This window comes from Bactrocera neohumeralis, chromosome 4 (assembly GCF_024586455.1).
Source record: "Bactrocera neohumeralis isolate Rockhampton chromosome 4, APGP_CSIRO_Bneo_wtdbg2-racon-allhic-juicebox.fasta_v2, whole genome shotgun sequence".
Taxonomy (NCBI): domain Eukaryota; kingdom Metazoa; phylum Arthropoda; class Insecta; order Diptera; family Tephritidae; genus Bactrocera; species Bactrocera neohumeralis.
The window spans coordinates 8205540-8227742 of record NC_065921.1 but is presented as its reverse complement, the minus strand read 5'-3'; the positions used below and the strand labels follow the sequence as shown (position 1 = coordinate 8227742).

The 22203-nt window shown below is 40.2% G+C and overlaps 1 protein-coding gene across 2 annotated transcripts in view; it reads left to right on the top strand.

Annotated features, from left to right (window-relative positions):
* Window positions 1-22203, top strand: part of LOC126756870 (protocadherin-like wing polarity protein stan) — a 133607-nt gene that overhangs the window by 104331 nt on the left and 7073 nt on the right. The window contains exons 6-10 of one of the 2 annotated variants that reach the window (XM_050470337.1): window positions 16-7288; window positions 7378-7917; window positions 8077-9537; window positions 13953-13959; window positions 16221-16279. In XM_050470337.1, the coding sequence (XP_050326294.1) occupies window positions 16-7288; window positions 7378-7917; window positions 8077-9537; window positions 13953-13959; window positions 16221-16279 (9340 nt within the window). The remainder of the gene's footprint in view (window positions 1-15; window positions 7289-7377; window positions 7918-8076; window positions 9538-13952; window positions 13960-16220; window positions 16280-22203) is intronic. The other variant, XM_050470336.1, reaches the window with a different exon arrangement.

Genomic DNA, 22203 nt, shown 5'->3' with positions numbered 1-22203 from the left:
CATTTCTTCTTACAGATGGCACTGGCACCTTGCAAGATCAAGAGCTACCTATTTTTCGCATTGATGCCCGCTCGGGTGTGATATCGACACGCAGTACTTTGGATCGCGAAACTTCGGACAGCTACAATCTCATTGTGACCGCCTCGGATATGGCGTCGGCGCAGAGTGAGCGCAAGACCGCTACCGCAACAGTGATCGTGAAGATATTGGACGACAACGACAACTATCCGCAATTCAGTGAACGTACCTACACAGTACAAGTGCCTGAAGATCAGTGGGGTGATGATAACGTTGTGGCACACATACGTGCCACCGACGCCGATCAGGGCAACAATGCGGCAATACGTTATGCGATCATTGGCGGCAATACGCAATCACAATTCTCAATCGATTCGATGAGTGGCGATGTGAGTCTCGTCAAACCGTTGGACTATGAGAGCGTACGCAGCTATCGATTGGTTATACGCGCACAGGATGGTGGAAGTCCATCGCGCAGTAATACCACGCAACTGTTGGTGAATGTTATCGATACAAACGACAATGCGCCGCGTTTCTATACCTCACAGTTTCAGGAGTCTGTGCTGGAGAATGTGCCGGTGGGTTACAATATCATTCGCGTACAGGCGTACGATGCAGATGAAGGTGCCAATGCTGAGATCGCTTATAGCATCTCAGAACGTGATGATAATTTTCCGCTGGCCGTCGATTCACGCACCGGTTGGGTGCAAACGATCAAGCCATTAGATCGTGAAGAACAAAGTCGTTACACATTCCAAGTTGTTGCTAAAGATGGCGGTGTGCCACCGAAATCAGCAAGCTCCACAGTGGTAATAACAGTGCAGGATGTAAACGATAATGATCCCACTTTCAATCCGAAGTATTATGAGGCAAATGTGGGTGAGGATCAGCCGCCGGGTACGCCTGTGGTTACAGTCACCGCCACCGATCCGGATGAGGACTCACGTCTGCATTATGAACTTACTTCTGGCAATACGCGTGGTCGTTTCGCGATTACTTCACAAAATGGACGTGGTCTCATTACCATTGCACAATCCTTGGACTACAAGCAAGAGAAACGTTTTGTGCTCACTGTAACAGCTACAGATTCAGGTGGTCGCTCCGATACCGCTACTGTGAATATTAATATTACCGACGCCAATAATTTCGCGCCCATTTTTGAGAATGCGCCTTACAGCGCTTCAGTTTTCGAGGATGCGCCTATAGGTACGACCGTCTTGGTTGTCTCGGCTACCGACAGCGATGTTGGCATCAATGCACAGATCACGTACTCGTTGAATGAGGAAAGCATAAATGGACTAGGCAGTCCAGATCCCTTCTCGATAAATCCACAAACTGGCGCAATTGTGACAAATGCGCTTTTGGATCGTGAAACTACTAGCGGTTATTTGCTTACCGTCACCGCCAAGGATGGTGGCAATCCATCGCTTAGTGATACTACTGATGTGGAGATAAGCGTGACAGATGTGAATGACAATCCGCCCGTCTTCAAGAATCCACTCTACCAAGCATCCATACTGGAAGATGCGCTTGTCGGCACTTCGGTCATACAAGTATCTGCTACCGATCCCGATATTGGTTTAAATGGTCGCATAAAATATTTGCTGAGCGATCGCGATGTCGAAGACGGTTCGTTTGTTATCGATCCCACATCGGGTACAATACGCACCAACAAGGGTTTGGATCGTGAGAGTGTGGCCACTTATCATCTCACTGCTATTGCTGTAGACAAAGGCTCACCGCCGCTATCGAGCACTGTTGAAGTCCAAATACGTTTGGAAGATGTTAATGATTCACCACCCACGTTTCCTTCGGACAAAATTACGCTTTATGTGCCGGAGAACTCTCCTGTTGGTTCAGTGGTTGGTGAAATACACGCCCACGATCCAGATGAGGGTGTCAATGCAGTGGTGCACTATTCTATTATTGGTGGCGACGACTCAAACTCCTTTTCTTTGGTCACACGGCCAGGCTCAGAGCGGGCACAATTGTTGACCATGACTGAGCTCGACTATGAATCCAATCGCAAACGTTTCGAGTTGGTCATACGCGCAGCCAGTCCACCGTTGCGTAACGATGCGCATGTGGAGATATTGGTTACCGATGTTAACGACAATGCACCAGTATTACGCGACTTCCAGGTGATCTTCAACAATTTTCGCGATCACTTTCCTAGTGGTGAAATCGGCAGAATACCGGCATCGGACGCTGACGTCACCGACAAATTAACATATCGCATACTCTCTGGCAACAATGCTAATCTTTTACGTTTGAATACCACATCAGGCGGTTTAATCTTGAGCCCACAGCTGAATACGAATGTGCCGAAATTTGCAACTATGGAGGTCTCCGTCTCGGATGGCATCAATGAAGCCAAGGCAATTATGCAGCTCTCCGTGCGTTTGATCACCGAAGATATGCTATTCAACTCCGTTACAGTGCGTCTTAATGAAATGACGGAGGAGGCTTTTCTATCGCCACTCTTAAACTTCTTTCTCGACGGTCTGGCTGCTATTATTCCATGTCCAAAGGAAAATATTTTCGTTTTCTCCATACAAGATGATACCGATGTGACAACTCGCATACTGAATGTGAGTTTCTCCGCAAAGCGTCCCGATGTCTCACACGAAGAATTTTACACACCACAATATCTGCAAGAACGCGTCTATCTGAATCGCGCTATATTGGCACGTCTAGCCACAGTTGAAGTGCTGCCGTTCGATGATAATCTTTGCGTGCGTGAACCATGTCTTAACTTCGAAGAGTGCCTTACAGTGCTGAAGTTCGGTAATGCCTCAGAGTTCATACATAGCGACACAGTGCTCTTCCGTCCCATTTATCCCGTGAATACCTTTGCATGCTCATGTCCCGAGGGCTTCACTGGCAGCAAAGAGCACTATCTCTGCGATACGGAAGTGGATCTTTGCTACTCAGACCCCTGTCGAAATGGTGGCACATGTGTACGGCGCGAAGGCGGCTACACTTGCATTTGCTCGCCAAAGCATACAGGCGTTAACTGTGAAACGGATATCTCGACGCTGAAGCCTTGCATGTCGGACGCCTGCGATGGTGGTTATTCCTGCATGAACTCATTTTTGAGCTCACAGCCACCACCCTACACGGCGACATGTGAGCTCCGTTCACGTTCGTTCTCTAAGAACTCCTTCCTCACGTTCGAAAGTCTCAAACAGCGACACCGATTCAATCTTAAGCTACGATTTTCAACTGTGCATGAAAATGGCTTGCTGCTGTACAATGGACGGTACAATGAATTGCACGACTTTATCGCACTTGAAATACTGGAGGGTCATGTTAGCTTTTCATACTCACTGGGCGACAACAAGCAAAGTGTGTCAGTTGTACAACAGGCGAAGGTGTCGGATGGGGAATGGCATGATGTGGAGGTGATATACCTCAACCGGACTGTGACACTCGTGCTCGATAAATGTGATACGGCGATAGCTTTGGCTGGTAATCTAGGCGACCGATGGAGCTGCGCTAATCAGACGACACTCAAACTGGACAAACGTTGTGCGCTACTCACCGAAACCTGCCATCGTTTCTTGGACTTGACTGGTCCACTACAACTTGGTGGTCTGCCACGAATACCCGCACACTTTCCGGTGGAGAATCAGGATTTCATTGGTTGCATTTCCGATTTACGCATTGATGAACGTTACATAGACCTGAACTCTTACGTTGCAGACAATGGCACTATCTCTGGCTGTCCACAGAAGGCACCACTGTGCTCTTCGGAGCCATGCTTTAACGGTGGTGTTTGTCGTGAAGGTTGGAATACTTACACCTGCGAGTGCCCGGAGGGTTATGCTGGTAATGCATGCCAAGAGACTATACCAGCACCCTGGCGTTTCTCCGGAGATGGCAGTCTCAGTTTTAATCCATTATTAAGACCGATACAATTGCCATGGGTCACGTCACTCTCTATGCGTACTTTGCAGATGGATGCGTTTCTGCTGCAAATCCAAATCGGGCAGAATAGTTCGGCAGTACTTTGCCTGAAAAATGGCATACTCTACTACATCTACGACAATGAGCCGATGTACTTGGCTGGTGCCTATCTTTCTGATGGCAACTGGCATCGCATCGAAGTGAAATGGCTTGGATCCGAGGTACAGTTTTCTGTAGATTACGGCCAACGAACTGGTGTCGTGCCAATGTCACAGAAGGTGCAGGGCCTTTATGTTGGTAAGATTGTGATCGGTAGCGCAGACGGTTCGATAGGCGTAGTTGGTGACATGTTGCCCTTTGAAGGTTGCATACAAAATGTGCGCATTGGCGCCTCGCAATCCGTGTTATCGCGTCCTACTATACGCGAGAATGTTGAAGACGGCTGCTTGTCTCGCGCCGAATGCCCTGAAAGTTGTCCACCACACTCCACTTGCACAACGACTTGGGATCAATCGCAATGTGAATGCTTACCTGGCTACGTAGGACCCGACTGCCTGCCCATCTGCACCGTTAAACCTTGCACAGCGGGGGTGTGCCGCGCGAATATCAGCGAACCACGCGGTTATAAGTGTGAATGCAATAGTTCCTTGCAACATGGGGAATATTGCGAGAAGACCGTGCAGCAGCCTTGTCCTGGCGGCTGGTGGGGTGAAAAGGTTTGTGGACCATGTAAATGTAACTTGAAACAAGGCTACCATCCAGATTGCAACAAGACCACCGGTCAGTGCTATTGCAAGACCAATCATTACCAACCGCCAAATGAGACTGCATGCATACCCTGTGATTGCTACTCAATTGGCTCCTTCAGCAGCGCATGCAACCGACTGACGGGACAATGTGAATGCCGTGAAGGTGTTATTGGACGACGCTGTGACTCCTGCTCGAATCCGTATGCTGAAGTAACTCTTAATGGCTGCGAGGTGGTCTATGACGCTTGTCCACGTTCATTCGCGGCTGGCATCTGGTGGCCACGTACACCACTTGGCAGCACAACTATTGAGAATTGTCCCTCGCCCGCTAGAGGTAAAGGACAACGCACCTGCGATGGTATGTCAGGTGGCTGGAACCAGCCGGATATGTTCAACTGCACATCCGATCCATTTGTTGAACTACGTAAACAACTTTCGCAACTGGAGAAGCTGGAGCTGGAGTTAAACTCATTCGTGGCCATCAAAATGGTGGAGAACTTGCAATTGGCCTGTGAAACTGTGGATCGCTCGAGCGCGGTAAAGAAGAAGTTGGTGAAGGATAGTCGTCGGTACAAAATGGAATCCTCCTTCTTGATAAACGAAGGCAACAATATGTGGTCAAATGAGCTGGAGATGGACTATCTATCAGACGAACTTAAATTTACACATGATCGACTCTACGGCGCTGATCTGCTGGTTACCGAAGGCATACTGCAGGAGCTAATCAACTACGAACTAATGCAAAATGGCTTAAACCTGACGCATAGTCAAGATAAGTATTTCATTAAAAATCTGGTAGATGCCGCAAGCGTTATTTTGGATCGGAAGTATGCCGCAGAATGGAAACGTGCCACGGAATTGATACAGCGTGGACCCGATGATCTCGTGGACGCGTTCAACAAGTATATGGTAGTCTTATCTAGTTCGCAGCATGATACGTACACGAACCCATTCGAGATTGTGCAACGGAATATGATATTCGCTTTGGATATTATCACTACAGAATCACTTTTCGGTTACGAACCCGAACAGCTCAGCGAATACCACAAAACTAAGCTGAATCTCAAACCGAATGCGTACACCACGGAAAGTGTCATATTACCAGACACCAGCGGCTTCCTACAGCACTCTTCGAAGCAGAAACCCGTTATTACTTTCCCCAAATACAATAATTACATACAAGATAAGACGAAGTTCGATAAGTATACAAAAGTTTTGGTGCCACTGGACATGTTGGGCATTACGCCACCCGGCAGCAATGAAGTAACACAGAACGCCAACGACTATCGCGCCATTATCTCCTATGCACAGTACAAAGATGTAGGGCAACTTTTACCCGATATGTACGATGAGACGATCACACGACGTTGGGGTGTCGATATTGAAGTCGCTTCACCTATACTGTCACTCGCCATTTTAGTGCCATCAAGCGACACCGAGGAGAAACGTATAGAGATACCTTACCGTAAAATTTCCTCACAAAAAACAGATTCCAATGAACAACAATTTATCGAGGTATTCGACGTGCCGAAGACGAGTAGCAGTGGCAGCGAAGAGCATATGATTGAGAATATACGTATCACGGCGCATGAAATCATGCCTCCGGCGCCAAGCAACTCACAAGAAACGTCTGCCGAAGTGTCAAGCAACGAAGCAGTCGAAGTAAGTGATGGTGGTGAGGAACCACACATTAGTGTACGCTTCGACGATGAAAATATTGAGTTCCATGGTGATACTGGTGAAGAGGTCGTAGATTCACCAGAAGTAGGGAGCTCACACTTTGATGTAGGTTCCAGTGAACAGCAAAAGGGTGAGAATGAAGCCATCTACCGTAATCGCAGACTCGTCAAACGTCAAGTGGAAGTTATCTACCCATCCGAACAGCAGCAAACGCAACAGAATGTGATCTATCGTTCGCTTGGCTCACCACATCTGTCACAACCCATAAAATTGCAAATGTGGTTAGATGTTGAGCCAGCGCGTTTCGGACCACGCTCCAATCCACAGTGCGTACGTTGGAACTCATTCACCAGCCAATGGACACGTCTCGGCTGCCAAACCGAAGTACCCGACTTCGATGAGTTGCCGTTGGATGGTCAACCGATTATTGTGAACTGTACCTGCACACACGTCTCCAACTACGCGGTGATTGTGGATATTATCGATCCCGAAGATATACCTGAACCCTCATTATTGGTACAAATTACTTCGTATTCAGCATTTATGGTATCGCTGCCAGTGCTGCTGAGCGTGCTCATCGCTTTGGCACTGCTGCGGGGCCAGCAAACCAATTCCAACACCATACATCAGAATATAGTGCTGTGCGTTTTCTGTGCCGAACTGTTATTCTTCGTAGGCATGCAGTCACGTCGCAATCTGCTCGAAAATGAATTCCCCTGCAAGCTTATTGCGATTTGCTTGCATTACTTCTGGCTGGCGGCGTTCGCTTGGACCACAGTCGATTGCGTGCATCTGTATCGCATGCTCACCGAGATGCGTGACATCAACCATGGCCCGATGGGATTCTACTTTGCCATGGGCTATGGTGCACCGGCCATTGTGGTCGGTTTGTCAGTGGGCGTGCGGGCACATGAATATGGCAATAGTTTGTTGTGAGTATTTTACGCCCAAATTGGCAATTGAACTTTGAATTGTTTTGCATAATTAATTTGTCTCTGTTTCATATTTATTTATTGCACAGCTGTTGGCTCTCTGTTTACGAACCGGTTGTTTGGTGGCTGGTCGGTCCCATTGCGGGCATGTCGGTGGTGAATCTGCTCATACTGTTTGTTTCCGTGAAAGCCGCATTCACGCTCAAAGATCACGTACTCGGTTTTGGCAATCTACGCACGTTGCTTTGGTTATCCGTCGTCTCGTTGCCGCTGATGGGCGTCATGTGGGTTTTGGCCGTTTTAGCTGCTTCCGAGAATTCACAAATGTTAAGCATTCTGCTGTCGGGCGTAGTGGTGCTACATTCCATATTCTGTCTCATTGGCTATTGCATTATCAACAAAAGGGTGAGAGAGAATCTGCAGCGCACTTTCTTACGCTGTATGGGGCGAAAAGTGCCGCTCTTAGACTCTTCACTGGTGGTGAGCAACAGCTCGCATAATGTGAACGGTGCAACGAGGCCTAATAATTTCCTAGCAGGCAGCTATGATACAGCGAGGAGGAATGTGGGTATCAGCGTCTCTAGTACAACTTCACGAAGTACGGCTAAAACGAGTTCTAGTCCATATAGGTGAGTTGTTGAAATTAATGACAGAGATATATTTTAAGTCACAAAGCAAATATAGCAGAAGGAAGTAGAAACAAAGTCTGCCATACCTCGAAGTCCATTTTGTATACTAAACCCTTCTGTTAATTATTTGCTTTTTATTCTTTAATTTTTTCCTCGCAGCGACGGCCAGCTGCGTCAGACCTCTACGTCTACCTCCAACTATAATTCAGCCAGCGATGCGCCCAGCTTTTTGCGTGGCTTCGACTCATCTACGGGCGGCGCTGGTGGTGGTGGACGCAGGGAAGAGAAATCACGTCGTCATCGCAAGGATTCCGACTCTGGCTCCGAAACAGATGGGCGTTCGTTAGAGCTCGCCTCGAGTCATTCAAGCGATGATGACGAATCCCGCACTGCACGCTCATCGGGTACACACCGCAGTACCGGTGTTAGCGCTACACCTTCTTACCTTCCTAACATAACCGAACATGTGCAAGCGACAACACCACCTGAACTGAATGTTGTGCAGAGCCCGCAACTCTTCCCCAGTGTTAATAAGCCTGTGTACGCGCCGCGTTGGTCAAGTCAACTGCCTGATGCCTACTTGCAATCACCGCCAAATGTGGGCCGTTGGTCGCAAGAAACCGCGTCGGACAATGAACATGTGCATGGTCAAAAAGTGACCATCTCACCAAACCCACTACCGAATCCAGATCTCACCGACACCTCGTACCTACAACAACATCACAATAAAATTAATATGCCACCATCGATATTGGAAAATCTGCAGAATGTACGTAACGATAACGGTTATGATACGCTCGAACATGAAAACCTCTATCGACGCAAAGAGTATCAGGACAGCTATGGACAGTTCGACACCTTGCCCGTGGCAGGCAACTACAAACCACCGAGTCACTACGGTAGCGAAAAGGACTATAACGGCAGTGCTAACGGTAGCACCAGTGGTGGTGGCGGTGGTGCCGGCAATGGTGGCACTCAAATCGTTAATCACATGCGTTCCTTCCACCCCGACGCGGCTTACCTCAGCGACAGCATATACGATAAACAACGCACACTCGGCTATATGGGCCCCAAAGCGGAGTCGCCGTACATGTCCAAAGAGCGTATTGCGCCCGATATATATGGCTCCCGCGAGAATCACTATAGTCTTAAGAAGCCGCATATGTATGTTGGTGCCGCCGATTCCATGCATTCGGTGCATTCGTTGTTGAAGAACGACTACCAGGCGCAACAACAGCGCCAGCACCATTTGCAGCAGCAGCAACAGCTGCAACACCAGCACCCACAACCGACGGTAGCGGACTATCACTCCGATCGCATGTCGGAGGGTTCGGACAAAAACGGTTATCATTTTCCATACACCGCCGAAGAGGATCACATACCCGCCGCGCGTAAACTCAGCCATCAACACAATCCATCACCCTCCCTACACAGTTCGCATCAGATGCTCAATGGGCATGGGCACGCGCATGCCGTGAACGACATGAACAATCCCGGTATGCTGGGGCGACACACATTGAACTCGAGCTCGCGGCATGGTTCGCGCGCCAGTTCGCCGCCCTCAAGCATTGTGGCGCCCATGCAGCCCTTGGCGCCGCTCACCAGCATAACGGATACAGAGTGAGTAATCAAATTTGCGTTAATACAGAGACACTTTAGTCACTCGTTACTAGTTATTGGTTACTGGTTACTTGGTGTTACAATTATCGTAGTATTTGGCATTTTTCTGGGCACATTATTTATTTCTATTTTTTTTTTGGTTTGCACGGGCAAGTGAAACGATTTTCGAAGATAGGGAATAATTGAAAGTGGAATATGGTTAATGTGTTGCAATGTAAGATAATGCTTTATCTGAGTTCTGAGTAATAAATTAAAAATGAAATAAAAAGAAACATAGCTAACTTTGTTGCTCGGTACCCAGAATATTTAATTTTTTCTATAATATAAGACATCGCATTAAACTATTATAAACACCAATAATTCGTTTAAAAATACATTGATACTCACCGAGTGGGTTCTGATTAAGATTAAAATAAATAGCAAGTTCGATTTTTGCCTTTAAGCATTTATTTTGTTTGAAAAACTTATCATTCCCATTTTTATGGCATAAATATCATACCCAAAACATTAACCAAAATGTGTTGAGTCAATCCATACGAGATGTTGAAATCCTCGGCCATCTCTTTGATTCCACTACCACGATTTTCAAACAGTGTCCCTTTCACTTTTTCGATCGTCGTTAGCAGAGGTGGATGGACGCCTTGTACGAGGCAAGTTTTCGTTTATTTCATGCTTGGAGGCTTTGATCTACTCAAATACTTGTGTCCATAAACAAAAGGTTGAAATGACAGTCTTAAGTAAAAATGGTAAGGTCAGATTGGTTAACAAGTCTTATAGTGTGTTATTTTGGTGTTACCTCTTATTGTTACTGCTTCCACGGTTTTTTCGTTCGGTATGGGATTCTTAACAAATTTAGTTTAAATGTAGTTTCTGTTAGATCCTGTGTTAATAAGTATCTTAAGCACCTGTTGAATCCCCAGTTTACAATCGAAATATGGAAGCGATTAATGTTTAAAAACAGCTTGATAGAACTCTGCTGCTGATTGCTGACTGCATTGTACTATTGAGGGCACTTGATATTCTAGCGTCCTTAAATCACGTTTATCGGTGAAATTAAGCGTTCGAGATATTACGTTCCAGTTTAGGGGTACATTATATGACTCTAGGGCACTATCTGCATATCCCGTTATCTCATTACGTATTGTATGCAGTATAGAAAAGTATTTTAGTACTCGTTTATAACTGTCGTTGGTCTTCAGTACTCTATCAATTTCTTTTCTTCAAGAACTGAGTTCTGCTCGATTTACTGAAAACTCAGGGATTTTCAATAAGAGCGCTATAAAAGTAGGCATGGAACTCGATTTCTTGTGCATGGCCACCACCGTCACGCTTGCAGAAGTCCAGACGCTGAACGGCATAGGCCATAGACTTGACGTGGTCCCACAGGAAATAGTCTAACAGCGTCAAATCGCACAACCGATCATTTCGTGAAATAACACGTTCACTAAACTTGGTTTTCAATAAATCGATTGTGACATTCGCTGTGTGACTTGCGCACCATTATGTTAGAACCACATATTTTCCAAGTCCATATTATCCAATTCCTGCCAAAAATATTCGGTTATCATTGTAGTTGTTGTTGTAATTTGTAGGTAGTGATTCCCATTCACAGTAACGTGCCTTTCTTAATCATCACGGAAGAAGTACGGCCCAATGATGGCGCCGGCTCATAAACCGCACCAAACCGTAATTTTTTCGAGATACAATGGTGACTCATGGAGTACATATGGATTGCTGTCTGACCAATAACGCACGTTTTGTTTATTGTCGAAACCATTCAGCCAGAAATGAGCCTCATCGCTGAACATGATTTTTAGATGAAAATTCAGATCGTTTTCGCGAACATACGACGATTCTGGTGGTCAAGCGGCTTTTTCGCAAAATCCGCCACCACGACATCACAGAGATGCCCAACGCTTGAGAACAACATGTGACTAACTGATTTGGGTCGTCCTCAGTTGATGCGCTAGCGGCAGCAACATTTTCCAAACTATGGGCACTTCTTTGTCTCACTAGCACGGGAACATTTTGTACTGTGTCTGTGGATTCAAATTTTTCCACTCGACGCTGAAATGTTGATCTGACAAGACGATTATGATGACCATAAATTGGATCTTAAAGTTGAGGCCACTGACTCCGAATTTCGGTAGTAAATTTACATAATTTCGAAATGGCAAAACATACTGTAGAGAAATGTCAAAATGGCAGGTATCTATCGGTATATTTTTGTAGCGTGCCTATTGAAAAACCAGCTATGTGATATGAATGCGCCGAAATATATGCCAACTTTTCTCGTTACTTTTTTAAAATATATCTAATAATAAAAAAAATATTATAAAAAAAGCAAATCATTTAATGCGCGATTACTAAATAAAATAAATAAGCTTTTAATTATGTAAAATTTTAGGAAATTATTGCTCAAAAACACGTTAAGGCATTGAAATCAACTTAATTGACTATTAATTTTTTAATTACACTGTATATTACAGTTATTAAGCAACCAAATGGCGAGTTTATTATGCCGGCGAAAAAAATCGTTTCACTACCTGCGCTTCGCAACAAAATTTCACGCTTTAAAATTATATTACAAAAACTACTTAACAACAAAAACATTTATCATTACAATAATATTTACTATCGGTGTCTATTTAAGTAATAAAATATTTATTAAAGAATTAATCCCATCATAAATCATGAATATACATAAAGAAAAAACAACAAATCCTTCACAATTAAACTCCTTTAATTAATACAAAAACTTCTCATTCTATTTTTTCTCCTTTTTCCATTAAAAAATCATACACACACATACAAACAAACCTACAACTACCATAAATGACATGAAAAACGCACAAATTACAACAACAACTACTACAACTGACTTGGAAAACGCACAAATTACAACAACAACTACCACAACTGTCATGATAAACGTACAAATTACAACAACAACTACTACAACTGACATGGAAAACGAAAAAAATCACAACAACAATTACAAACAACCGGAATTAAAAAAAAAAATATTTTAAAAAATTTTCCAAACAAAATTTTAAAATTTATGTTTGCTTTAAAACTTAAACCCGCGACCACCACTACATGCACACACCCACGTACATATCCATCACTATTTATTTACTCACGCTCATTACAAAAATGCATTTGTAATTCACGCCCATACGCTTTGCCATCCCCAACAACCCATTTGACCCCGAAAACAACAATAAAAACAACCGCAATCCCAATGTTTGTAATTATGCTACCAAAAATAAAAACAACAAAATTAAATAAAATTACATACTTAATTTGAAAAATAAATACAAATCTGCACGACAATATTAAATGGCCGCAGGTGGTCATGGGAACGCCTAAAGAAAATCTAATTACAATTTTCTGTATTTTCCGCACGCAAATAAACGCAAATTTGGCGCAATGCAAACGAATTGCAAATGGCAACGCTGCAACGGCAATAAATTGAAATTTAACGCAAATTTATTTATATACATACATGCAACACTACAATAACAAAAACAATACCAACAAAAATATCACAAAAAATTGTTTAATGTCAATGCGTTAACACTAACGAATGATGACCAAATCAACTGATTGGCACGAAATCGCATGGAATGTTGCTGGGGATCATGTAAAATAATTAAAAAACAAAATTGAAAAACAAAAATTCCGAAAAAAAATTCTAAAAAAAAATTCGAAAAAAATGTTTGAAAAAAAAATTTTGAAAAAAAAAATTGAAAAAAAAAATTGAAAAAAATTTTACTATAATAAATCGATGCGTAAACTGATGCATTATGATGGATATGTCGAAAAAATTAAATAATCACCGAAAATGCAACTCTGTGCGCCGTCGAAATATGACCATAAATTGCATACTCAACCGCCAATTTGCGCCAACACCAACAACGTTCACACACTGTATTGCCTAAATTTATCGAAAACACAAATGTGTGGTGTCCATTACGCCTGCATACGCACACATGCCCACACACACACACACATGCAAACATGCGCGCTGCATCAAAATTCCGTTACAAATGCATTTCACACCACATGACTAAAACTACCGTTGCACACTGCCAACAACACCAACTAACAATGCTAATAACACAAAAACAACACATGCTAAACAAAACAAAAACAACAACAACAACAACAACAACAACAATTGTGACAAAAACAATTGTAACAACAACGATTGTAACAACAACAATTGTGACAACAACAATTGTAAAAACAACAACAAAAACTACTCGCTTAACCGTAAACTATCTATGCAAAACACAAAAAAAAACGAAAATGAAAAATTGCAAAAACTCTGGCATTCTCCTGTACTCTCCACTCTACTCTACTCTACTCTACTCTACATTTTCATTCAACCACAACAACAATCAACGCAGTTCAGAGGTAACAAACAAGCATCATTATTCATGTTTTAACAACAATTACAATAACAAACATTACATTTATCTAGACTTCATTAAAAATCACTTCATTTCCGCAACTAATTGTATATATAGTGTTATGTTGACTAATATTTTGTGTTGATTTCCATTTACATGCATAAATAATAATTAATTTTACTCCTCAACGTTGTTTTTGTATATCCACCTATTTTTTGGATTTATGTTTTTGTTTTTGTGTTATGTGCGTGAAATGCATTTTGAAAATTGATTATGTAAATGCACTTTGATTGTTGTTGTTTTTTTATCAAGTTTTGATTGTTTTTAATTGCCCTTTTCAATTTACCGTAAGTTTTATGTGTTGTGACGTCACTTTTTTTTAATTTTTTTTTTAATTTTTTTAGTGAATATTAATTCCGAATATGCTGGAAAAGCGCTCATTTGTAAAACTTTGCATTTCCATGGGAAAAAATCCAGCCGTATTCATGTCATTAAATTGTCATTGGTTTGAATTATTCATAATATTAGAACAATTATCTTGATTTTTAAAAAAGTATACTGCAATGTATACAAATGACTAAAGCGATATAAGAGAAGTAGCGCCGTCTTATTCAAACCAAATGTCGCCGAGATCACGAGGTTCTATTTTAAGCATCGAAAAGACCGTTATCATGGCGAGAAATATGAACCGATGATTCCACCGGCCCACAAACCACACCAAACCGTTTTTTTTTTCTGGATAAAATGGCAGCTTCTAATGCTCTTTGTACCAAATATGGCATTTTTGCGTGCGTACATATCCATTGAGACAGAAATGGGCCTGAGATGAAAATGTGGCTCGAAATCGTCGGACCTTCTTGGAACTTTACAAGAGCTCATCGAGCGAAGCGATGTCGCTGGGAAGGTCGAGCGGCTTCAGTTCTTATACAAGCTACATTTTGTACGTTTTCAATTTAAAATCTCGACGTAAAATGCGTTAAGTCATTCCATTCGTCAGTCCTAATTGTTGCGAACGTTGCCGAATCGACTCTTCACGGTCTTCGTGTACGCTCTCAGCTACAGCTGATATATTTTCTTCACTGAATGTGAATTTTTCAGTACATTTTTTCAGTGTGCGAATCCAAAAAAATATAATAAAAGAGAAACTTGCTAAAAAATCTAGCATCAGTCTATTTAGCGAACACTATTAAATAGTTTGGCGAGCTTAGCAAGATGATCAGCTGATCAGCTATATCATCTGTCACAAGATCCGTCCTTCCTCCTTAATTGCAATAGGCTTAATGAGCTCTTCGCTCAAGCAAAGTTCAACTTTCAATAGTCGTTGAAGTTTCAAATAGACACTGTCCTGTCGGTAGGTCTATAAGATCTTGGATTGCATACTCTTGGACATACAGATGAAATAGTCAGAATGAAAATAAATCACCAAATCAGAATTATGATTGCTTCAAAACGCCTCGTCGGAACTAAATATGCTATACTAACAGTTTTCAACTGGCCTCAAAAGGCCTCTACATAACAGGCTAAGGGTGAACCCACAGCCAACTTAACTGATTAGCCAGCTAACCTAAACTTAAACCAAACCATCGGCCATCTGCAAAAACATTTGAAAAAGTGGGCGTGGCTCCGTCCTCTAATAGGTTTAATGTACCTATCTTCATTGTTACGCTAACAATCACTATTCGTGGAGACTATTGCAAAATATTTGACAGAGCTCCGAAGCACATAAAACACAAAGTTCTTGTATCCTATAAAATAAAACAATTCAAATGGTTGCCTACTTTGTATCAAATAATAAGGCCAATATAAGTTCATCTCATTTTTTTTTCTCACGTTCAAATGTCTATAGTGTTCTTAGGAACATCTCTGTTGGAAGTTAAAAACTTCAAGTAAAATAATATATTTTGGCGAGTACCATCTGTGAGAATTCAACAAATTAAATGCAGAAAACTATTTTTAAATAATTTTTGGTATTATTTTTTTTTGTTTTGTAATATAATTATTGCAAAAAAATGTTAAGTGTTAAATGAATAATTTTTTTTTCAATTCAAATTAATGTTCCTTAGATATTTGGCCTTCTTATTTACTGCACATGTATGATTTTCAAACCCCATTGACATTCCAGTAGCAACATTTGAGACACACCATTTCAACACAGTTTACAAAAGTTTATACGAATTTCTTGCATTTCATATTTGAAACCAAACCACATTGTACATACTAAATTTCGCATTATTTATAAACATATTAACACACACACATTTGCAGTTGGACATTATTTGGCTGCATCGCTGGCGTCGCCGATATCCCTGGTCTCTGACAATCTGGTACACGTAGTTAAAGAGAGACAATTTTCAAATTTCTCACTTAAAATTTTTTTCTTTACTGCTAGTGGAAATTTCTTAACTTCTGCACTTTTCGAATAGTTTTCAAATAATTTTCTCTATTTGCACTAAATAATAATATAATCAAAGTTAAACAGTTATTAATAATGTTGGACAGATAAATATATATGTAGCATATATAACTGTGTATTATAATCGAAAATTTTTAGTGCAAATCAATAGTTAATTAAACGTACAATTTAGTTAACATAATAAACATATATTTATCAATATTGTAAAAATAAAATTATTACCCTAAACTCCCCATTTACTCAGCGCTAGATTTCTTGTGTAATTTCGCGGCAATAATAAATATTAGCAGTAGTTGTGTTCGATTCGTCAAGCAAGAGAGAGTTGAGAGTCAAATAAAGTACTCTTAATAGTCATTTAGCCTATCAAATCAGTTGAGGCAGCATCGCGAGCGTCTAAATAATTGTGAAAAGGTTTTCTTATCCTCTCTTATTTTAAGTACAATTGGTTAGTTTTTCATGTAAAATTTTGAACAAAGAATAAAGCTCAGTTCTAGAAAAAATATTTTTATAATAAAACTTTAGATCGAAATCATTTTTGTATAGAAAGCTTCGACAGACACATAATTCAGGTTTACTTTGTACGCACCAGATGTTTAGTAAGATATAATAAAGGCTCATCTATTTCGAGGTTTCCTACTTAAAAAAATACAGAAACTTGACATTTATTGACGAATGTTTATTATGATTCGAAAGAACATTCTTTGGCATTTATCTTATGAAGATTATCTGTTTGAAATGTTGGTCGCCGCTACGTCTCAGATGGTCCATCTGTTGAGTTGAATTTTCGATGACTCGTTAGAGCATTTCGTCTCGTAACTGGCGAAAGACAAGCGCGATATTTTACTTTAAGGCCTGAATCGAAGCGGAATTGTTCGCATGGGCTTTAGATTATACATATCCCCACAGACAAAATGTTTAACGGTGGTGATCTTGGTGGCCGTTCTCACCGGCATCATTTTTGAAGATATATGGATCACATCAAACCGTTTTCTTTCTGGATGAAATGGTAGCTCATTGAACCAGAAATGGAAACAAACCTTTGCTTGAAAACGTTGGATCTTTTAGGGGCTTTTCAAGAGCCCATAGAGCGAAGCTATGTCGCTTGGTCGAATAGCTTCAGTTCTGGAACAAGCCAAGTATATTTTGTTTCTTTCAATTTAAGATCTATCTTGACGCAAAATGTACCAAGTCGCTCCATACGTCACTCCGAGTTGATGCGAACGACGCCGAATCGACTCTCCATTGTCTTAGTTTACAATCTTAGCTACGGCTGCCATTTTTTCTTCACTACGTTCTGGAAGTGGTCTAGTCGGTCAAATATTAAATTAATTGTCTCTAAAAAGAAGTACAGATTTCCCAGAAGCTTAGTAAAAACTGAAAAATTAACTGTGTTAGAAACAATATCTTCGGAATTGGTCGGAATTAGTTCGAATAAAACAAATTTTGGCAAGAGGTAATCTAAAGTTCTTTATATTCGTAGAAATCAAAATACAAACTTAAGCTTTTGAGCTTCAAAAGCTCAGTAGATGAATTAGATGATTAAATTCGATTCAAACTCCCCACCAAAAATGTTTTCGTAACTCTATTTGTAAGCATAAACTAAATACAAAGAGTTTAGTATAAATTAGAATATCGCTCCCAAGCACAAAAGCTCCACAAAAAACACAAACACATAAACAGAAACACTCACATAATAAACACGAACATTGTTCAATCATCTATCCAACTCATATTCATACACGCATATGTAGATTTGTATACATTCTCATACACTCGCGCTACATATTTACAAGTACTAAGTACTCGTAAATTTTAATTTAGATACATTTATAGAAATTTCCATAATACATTATCAATTTCCATTTATTTTCATCAAATTCATTAAATTAAGAGCAACCAAGTAAATTTGTTAAAATTAATCATTTTCGGCATGCGATTTTTAGTTCCCACATAAAGTATAGTATTAAGTATATACATATGTATAGTTAGGAAATATATGCATGTAGCACCCAAACAACAACTTTCATAGCCATCAAATAATTAAAATTAATAAAACTTTGAAACCTAAATATTTAGAATATTTCATAGAATTTTTATGCAATTTGATATTGGAAGGCACAAATTCTATTAATTTGTAGTTGAGAGTATATATGTATGTATGTATACATTTTTATGTGCCTAAACGCCTAAATTCGCACAAAGCGCAATTAGGATAAGTGCAAAAACAACAAATTTCGGTGCGTAATTTATATAATTGCTTTTGCATTTGTTAATGCGTTAGTATTTAAATGGGCCTTTAATATTATTTTGCGCTTAGCACAGACTTATGTAGATATATTTTTGAAATATTTACATATACACGTACTACATGTGGCAGCATATGTATAATATTTCTCACACATATAATAATGGGTTGTCAAAAAAGTCTTGCGGTATTTTTGTTGAGTTTTTTTTTTATTGAAATAGAAATGAGCGATTTTATCGCAATTTTCGACGACAGGCCTTCCGGAGCGTGGCGCATCTTCGACCACCTCTACACCAGAACGAAAACGTTGAAACCATCGTTGTGCGGTGGAAATGGAAACTGTATCGGGTCCATAAACTGCACAAATTTTATTGGCGGCTTGAGATGCATTTTTGCCTTTATGGTAGTAGTACTGTAAAATATGCCGTATTTTCTCTTTATTTTGCTTCATGTTTGCGACGTTATAACTCACGAACGACTTAAAAGAAACGGCAATCAATCAAACACGTGTTAAGGCGTGAAATGAGCTTTCCAAAAAGGTATAGCATGACCCGATGCGACGAATAAAACTAGAACTACGTGCTTTCAGCGCCGACTAGCGAAAATACCGCAAAACTTTTTTGACAAACTAATATATAGTTTATCAATTTCTATGGAAATCAGTATTTCAAACAATATTACATAGAAACAAATTAAATGTTCGAAGGAACTGTTCCGAAGAAATCGTCAGCAGTACACATCGCTTTATATCCACTTCATAAATCCAATACATTCTTAGCTACATATTATTACCAGAACTAGGCAAACATTTTGAGGGGTTAAGCTTGTCAGCCAGCCAAAATTTGGAGATTTATGTTTTTGGCTTAAAACAGATTCTAACATCCAAAAAATACTATACATTTTTATTAGCAGAGTACTAAGAAAAAATGTCCATGGACAAACTGCTGCAGTGTCGAAGTTAGCTGAACCAAGCTTGTGAATTTCATCATGTAAAACTTTTTTCTTGAAACTGCTTTTTTAAGAACGAAGACTATGGCAAATATCCAATTGAAATTTTAACTATAGCTTCACAGCAGCATTATCTGTTAACCAACCTGAGACCTTTATTTTACTTTTTTCTTACCGCCAGAATACAGTATGTTTTTATGCGGTGGCGATATCAATGGCATCGTGAATCTTTGTCATAAGCCTGCAGCGAAATCGCAGGGAATTGTAAAGCTAATGAGCTAGCAAGGAAAGCCATCCTAAAACTGCTATCGGTAGAATGGGAGCGGGTTAGTGCTCCCGTATCTTCTTGTGTTCTACTACATGCGCTGTCTCAAAATCCTTTTGGCCTAAGGTCGATCGCAAGAGATCTAGTGATATCATTGCCTTCAGTAAGACTAGTATCTTCTCATTTGTGAGACTTTTAACAGGCCATTGCTTTATTGGCGTCCATGCTGTAAGGTTGGAATTTTACCAGACGCCATCTGCAGAAACTATATGGAAGAAGATGAGGTGGAAACAACTCATCATTTCCTTCTTGACTGTTCCGCATTTGGAAGATCATGACTTAAATACTTGGGATCGCATACCTTCAGACATATCACTGAACTGGTGGGAATGAAAATTAAACGCCTGTATAAATTTACATTGGCTACTAAGCGTTTTGCTAATTTAAAAGTTCGAACACAGTGCAAGTAGTTCTTCTTTTCTATGGCTTCACAAAGAACTACGTACAGCAGTGCACCTGCGATCTCTCTAGATCAGCTATTTAACCTAACCTAACCTACCTCAAGAAAAAATTCTCAAAGTGAAAACTTTCTCCAGGACTCAAGACTAGCTTAAAACCTTAAACTCATTTTACAAAAGGCTTATGACTCCAAAGATTTCTCAATCGAAGTTAAGAAGATCAATCTTTTCAAGGTTAAGAAGATCAAATTTTTCAAAAAATTTTCAGCATAGCATATGGTTTCAGTCTTAGCAGATTCATTAGTTGTTGTTGTAGTGGCTGAAAACATTTCTAGTAATTTCGAAGAATGGTGCCAAGTTCACAGTTCTTGGCCGGACAAAAATCCGGGTCCGTTCCAGTTACTTAGACCCAATTGTTGTGGGAACAGTTCATTGGGCTGACTTAGCTTACAGTTCCTCAAAACTGGAAGCAAAACAAAATGTTATTGGCTTTATTTGTATTTTCTAATCTTACAGTTTTGCTTTTATCTTCACGGACATAACACGAGTTTTGGAAATATGTGTGTTCTTCTGTCAAAAGTATACTGAACGTAAAATCAAATATTTACTTTTACGGAGTATTTGGCTCTAATCTAGCAGATTCCAAACCTCTCAGCATGTGCTTTAACACAAACAAAAATGTACTAATAATACATGTGATTTACGACAAAAAATTGTTTAAAGTTTAGTCAGCTTATTTTTCTTCACGGGATTATATTTTTTTAAAACTTCAGATTTTTTTGCCTTAAAAAAGTATGCATATTTATTTTTTTCGCAGCCTCTTAGTAAAATATGCGCTGAATGTTGGTATTTTGCATGATATTAATTTTTAGTTTTAGTACAACACTAATTTAACTTAACTATAAATATTATGGTAATGACTAAATTTAAATTTTGTAGCTTTCGTTGCTAAATATATATTGTTTTTATATCCAAATAACTTTTGTATTATGAAATACTGTAATTTATGCCTTTCATGAAATATTGCGCGAAATTATTTCCAAAATTTTAAATAATACCACCATAAACCTAACTCTATGGCTGTTTACTGAAAACATCAGACAAGTCAAACACTCGCTTCATTTTGCTTCTTTTCAATGTTTCAAGAAACTTTGGTTGAGATTGTTTGAAAAATATTTACTAGCTGCTGGTTGTATAACATGCGATTTTCTTTTTTTACCGAGTTTTATGATGATAACTCGCAATGGAAGAGATCGTTTTATTAAAGCACCAAAAAGTAGGCTACATGGAACGTAGTAATTATTTTTTGATGCTTTAATAGAAGATCAGAAATTCGAATTTGATACGAACGGTTAAATGCCTAAGTTTTCATCTATTTTAAAACGCATTTGTATAATCCAATTCAAAAAAGCTGCTAAGCTAATAAAATTATGGCAACGCTTAACCAATCTTCAATGCACTTCTTATATACGGCTGTGACAGCCAGCAGTGCCTTCAGCGACTTTTGATATTTTGGCTCAGTTACCTCGACAAATAATGGGTTGTCAAAAAAAGTCTTGCGGTATTTTTATTGAATTTTTTTTTTTTTTTTGAAATTAAAATGAATTTTTGATGACTCATGCCCAGCTCTTGACCGATGCTACGGCTGCTACTATGCCGGTCTCTTTCGACCAATTCAGCGATTTTATCGCAATTTTCGACGACAGGCCTTCCGGAGCGTGGCGCATCTTCGACCACCTCTACACCAGAACGAAAACGTTGAAACCATCGTTGTGCGGTGGAAATGGAAACTGTATCGGGTCCATAAACTGCACAAATTTTATTGGCGGCTTGAGATGCATTTTTGCCTTTATCGTAGTAGTACTGTAAAATATGCCATATTTTCTCTTTATTTTGCTCCATGTTTGCGACGCTATAAC